The sequence below is a fragment of the Cornus florida genome, unplaced genomic scaffold, assembly GCF_030987335.1.
Source record: "Cornus florida cultivar Cherokee Brave unplaced genomic scaffold, ASM3098733v1 CherokeeBrave_3.0.0_Hap2_Chr01, whole genome shotgun sequence".
Taxonomy (NCBI): domain Eukaryota; kingdom Viridiplantae; phylum Streptophyta; class Magnoliopsida; order Cornales; family Cornaceae; genus Cornus; species Cornus florida.
Genome location: NW_026775571.1, coordinates 12,996,915 through 13,001,849, shown reverse-complemented (window position 1 = coordinate 13,001,849; position 4,935 = coordinate 12,996,915). Strand labels below are relative to the sequence as shown.

Sequence of the window (4,935 nt, the reverse complement as noted above, 5' to 3'; positions counted from 1 at the left end):
TCGGAGCATTATTCGGCTGTAGGTGTCAGACTATGTATCATTTCATATTCCAAAATCTAGACCTCGATTGTTCTATTTTGATGGTTGGTTGCATAAAACTTTGTCGAAGGACTTCAAAACAGAACCAAGTGCAACAGCATAGTCCACACGCTGTATTTAGGTTGAGATACAAATAGGATCCACATTAAGGTTGAGGGTAATGCTAGAGTAAAAGAGAATAGAAAAACCAAAACTAATATAGATTAAGAATGGATGACAAAACATAATTTACATAGCCGAGCCCAAATAAATTGAATTAGGTTTCAAACTGTTAAAAGACTGTTAGGTCTAAAGCACCATGTTGGCTATTGCCATAGCAGATATTAGGAAACTATCTGATGTTGCTCATACAAGCACAAAGGAATAGATATTACAACTCCGGGCACATGAGCCGGTGTCAAAACAAGTTTCTCTCATACAGTGCCATATGCTGCTAAATACTCAGACGAGGTCAATTTGCCCAGATTGTAGCAGTGGCTTTATTGACTTGTAACGTAAAGCATATAGATCATCAGCTTCAAGGTCCACGGGCTTCTCTTCTCCACTGCCAGGGGGAGATTCAGATAGGTTAGCAAAGCAGATGCAATATTAGCATCCATACCAGGAAGTAAAATTAACATTCAAGAACTACAAATTGCCTGTCATCAAGCTGGAAAGCTCCTAAAAAACTCTTGCTTCGGCAGATAACAAACGTATCAAGCTGCGGTTCTGGGACTGAAAGTCATACAAAACAAGAGACCAATAAATTAGTGTTGAAAGTGCACATGCTAAGCGAACCAATCAAAAGGAGGAAAAAAATATATCAAAAAAAAAAAAAGATTAAAAAAAAAAAAAAAAAGATAAAAGAAAAGTAACCACGTGACATGCTGACTAACACTAATTCAGTAAACATGAAACAAACCAATAGCATAACTGCAAGGCACGCTCTGAGTACAGGAAAGGAGAACCTCAAATCTCATTGAGACATACTCTCATGTGAACTGAGGAAGCCAAATTTTCTGGTCGATTGAGTCCAATCATGGAGAATCAATTTGACCAAAAATGCAAACTAAATAAGTAATATCTTTGTAGCTGATACCCTTCTCAATTACTTTTCTTACATTATGTTCATTAATGGTCACATACTGCTAACTGATGAATTAAAGAACATTCAAAAGTTAGGGAACAAAACTACTCAAAAATCCAGTATACCCTCAAAATTTGATTCTCTGTCATGACATCAGTTCTTCCTAAACACACACACACACTCACACATGTATTCTATGTATATTATCTAAACAAAGGCAAACCAGCATTTGTATGTGATGTTTGAAAGTTTGAGACGTGGCATTTACTTCTATGCAACACTTAAATGTGTTCTGAACTTTCTGTGCATGCACTTTAAATTAATTATGTTTTAAGCCTCTTAGACAATAACTCAGGAAAAACCCACATTGAAATTTGATACCATAGGCATAACATATTTGACCTTAAAACTAGTCTATCTAAGTAGGTACTCCAAATTCAAAACCCTAGAACACAGGAAATTCAGTCAAACACAAGGAGAGAGATTGAATGAAACAGATCAGTGATAAGTATAATAAGACTACCCATATCATCCTCTTCACTTATTACAGATTGCTTCAAGTGGGATTTGTAACGATCAGGAAATTTCGACAGAACAGATTGTTCAAAGTGCTGCTCTGCATCCTCAGTACATCTGTAACCAAAAAGTCAACTACAAAAATTACTAAAAGCTAAATCTTCAACTCCACTTCACTTTTAAAACAAAGAGGAGAAAAATAAATCACTAACAGCTGTCACCTTTTTGCAAACTTTTGCTCTTCGTTAGACAGCCGGTTCCAGAGCTCAGTGGTTTTTTGGATGTGGAACATGTACTTCTCAATCTGCATTTGAAAGTTCATTACCTAACAGATAAGTGAACATGATAACCTAATAGGGAATCTGGACGTCTTGTGGCATGATAATGGCTGAAGATTCTATCATGTTCTGGATAACTTCTGCATGATTCTATTTGTTCTGCTTAAGATCTCAGTTAGGAGCATTTTAGGGTTCATCCAAGTGACTTTCAGTCCAGCTTCTTACTATATTTTGATAAGGAATCCATTTTATGTAATGGCTCCATTGCAGAGGATGATGAAAAACTATCATAAGCAAAATGAACTAATCCAATTCCATGAAATGCCCTCGTCCAGGCACGCACTAAACGCACACAAGAATGAGTTAGATTCATTCTAACCTTTTGGAGACGAACCCGAAGATACGATCTCAATAAAAACAGAGTCCTATCCAAGTCCATCTGGTAAAGTGATACAGTGAGTGGATCGATGCCATTTTTAGCATATTCTTCCACAGTTTCTTCCTGAACATTAATGAAAAAAGTAGCACCATGATCACATATCATCCATATAGACATGCAAGGATCTAAATGGCCAATAAGGCAAAACATCAATGCTATAATTTGGTAATATTTTGGGTAACTAAGAAAATTGAAGTACCAATAACAATGTCTGTTACTTCTTCTATTAGATAAAATAAGAAGTTACATTAGCAAGCCAAAAAGTTTTAAAGTAGTGATAGAAATCTTTATATGTTTATCTTCACCATTGCGATAGCTACTTCTCATGAGCCTAATGGAAAAACTCTACATGAATTACTAAGCAGGGAAAAGAATATGCTTCCAACATACCACCTACTCAGAGTTGTGAAATTAGGAATTATGTAATATACTGCAGCTGGGTAATTTTGTCGGAGCCTACAGATTTATGAAAAGTAGAAAATACAAGTTTAACATTGAATTGGTATTGTATCACAATTAGGACAGGCGACTGGTTAGTTTAAAACTACCTTGTTCATTTAAGATGCGTTTTGGATTAATAAAAGCAAGATTGCGTAAATTAGGGAAGAAAAAAAAAGCAGGATTGCGTACTTGTGTCATATATGTCAACCTTATTTTGCATCATGGCAACTTTACAATAGGCTTCACAAAATCAATATATGATTATATATTAGTTGAGTATTCAAATCTGAATAAACAATAAATCCAATTACATGCCCAAGTTAGAACAAACATGTCCAGTCCTAATTAAATAGAACAAACATTCAATGCAGTATTAAATCGCAATCCCTTTGAATTGAGCCATCATATAGTCAAGCAAGCCATCAACAATCAGTACAGTCATTATACCACCACAGCTACTACCTACTACCACCTCACAATCGAGCAAACAAATAATGCCACTGAGACACTAACACGACCACCATCACACCTCTTAGCCACTACTACAATGCCATTAGTGTCATATTCACTATCACCACCTCTGAACACAATCACAACTAACTCATTGTCCCCCCTGTCACAATCAACTACCAACATCACTGACTTCAAATTTACCTGCTGCCTCCTTTGTTCCATACTTCACACATTACCATGCCACTTAATCCTCTCTGATTGCACATATAATAACTATAAGAGCTGCAGTTCAAATTAGCCACTGTAAAATCACTGGGGAAAAAAAAACTGTACCATGGAAGAGCATAACCATTCTAGTTCGAAATATCAACCTCAAAACTGAGATTGTTACTTTGCAATATATTAGTTGAATAGGCACACTTGCAACCACAATATTGATAAGAATAACTGAAGTTATTGTTGTCCCTAGTCAGTACAGGACTCAAAAATCCTCACTGACCCTTCAAAAGCCAAATAAACAGATTATTGATCTCTTGAGCCTCATATATTTCCATATTCATCAAAATAATACAATCTCCCTCTTCAAATTGAAATATTTTGTATTTTTCTCTATTAGGGTCAATAATCTTAGACTCTTAGTTATGAAAATTTAAATTCACATTCAAGCAGTTGCTCCAACATACAATTTCTAACAAAAACAAGGGGCATAAATCATAATTCCATCCAAATTAAAGTTTTCCAAGACTAAATGCATCGATAATACATAAAAAAAAAAAAATGTCTAAAAAATTAATATATATATATAAATATATATATATATATATATATATATAATAAAAAATAAAAAATAAAAACCAGTGTTTCTACAGCAATGGGTATATATCCTAGTTAATTCAAAGCAGTCCATCAATCAACATATAATTGTGTATATGAACAATTGAACACATACATACATACAAAATCAACAATAAAAATAGGGATGAATTAGGAATCGAGCTCTGATAAACCTAGAGAGAGAAACCTAGAGAGAGAATTAGGGTTTGTGAATGGGCGATACCATCAATTGGATCTGTTCTCTGGATCTTTGAATCAGAGAGGTCTCGAACTGAAGAATCTCAGGAGCAGCCTTCTCGTTCCGCCATGCCTGCTTCAGTCGCTCCGCATCGGTCGTCGCAATCAACGACTCGTAATCGTCCATCTCCGATCCCTCTCCTGCACCCGAATCCATCTGATTACAGCTTCCCCCAAATCTCCTGCAAACAAACCCCTTTCCTCCGTATCGAAATCAAGAGGGAAATGGAAAAGTGAAAATTTCTTAGTTCTTAAGTTACAAATCTCCTGCAAACAAACCCCTTTCCAGTTTCCACGTAATTAATTTTATAAAACGCAAGTGTCTATGTATTTCCTAACTGCACAATTTTACAAATTTTTTTATATGAGACCAAATTTTTGCCTTCATTGATTCCAAAATAAATTCATATCTATAATTGTATCAAGTTTAAATAATTTATAAAAAAAAATTATCTAGATTATTTATTTTTTAATCAATGCACGTGATAGTATGTATTAATATGTTTATATTTTTAATATGCTAAACCCTTCATTTATAGTTCAAAATACGTTCTTTTATATATATATATATATATATATATCGTATCATATCAATATAAAGACTTATAATATAATAAAGCTCCGCTCTCCCT

The 4,935-nt window shown here is 34.5% G+C and overlaps 1 protein-coding gene across 1 annotated transcript; it reads right to left on the bottom strand.

Annotated features, from left to right (window-relative positions):
• Positions 1-218: 218 nt before the first annotated feature.
• LOC132290364 (DNA replication complex GINS protein SLD5) lies at positions 219-4,717 on the bottom strand. Its single transcript, XM_059790089.1, has 6 exons — positions 4,290-4,717; positions 2,279-2,401; positions 1,843-1,925; positions 1,629-1,738; positions 678-753; positions 219-583 (listed from the first exon to the last, which is right to left on the bottom strand). Exons 1-6 carry the CDS (start codon positions 4,458-4,460, stop codon positions 481-483), a joined length of 666 nt encoding a protein of 221 aa, XP_059646072.1. The 5' UTR covers positions 4,461-4,717; the 3' UTR covers positions 219-480.
• Positions 4,718-4,935: the final 218 nt, after the last annotated feature.

Bases quoted from the DNA above. Each gene is read 5' to 3' on its own strand.
- LOC132290364 (XM_059790089.1), bottom strand. From the start codon at position 4,460: ATGGATTCGGGTGCAGGAGAGGGATCGGAGATGGACGATTACGAGTCG. The intron at 1,739-1,842 runs GTGACAGCTGTT...TTTTGGTTACAG, and splicing joins GAGCAAAAGTTTGCAAAAAG to ATGTACTGAGGATGCAGAGC. The intron at 754-1,628 runs GTAGTCTTATTA...TATGACTTTCAG, and splicing joins AAGTGAAGAGGATGATATGG to TCCCAGAACCGCAGCTTGAT.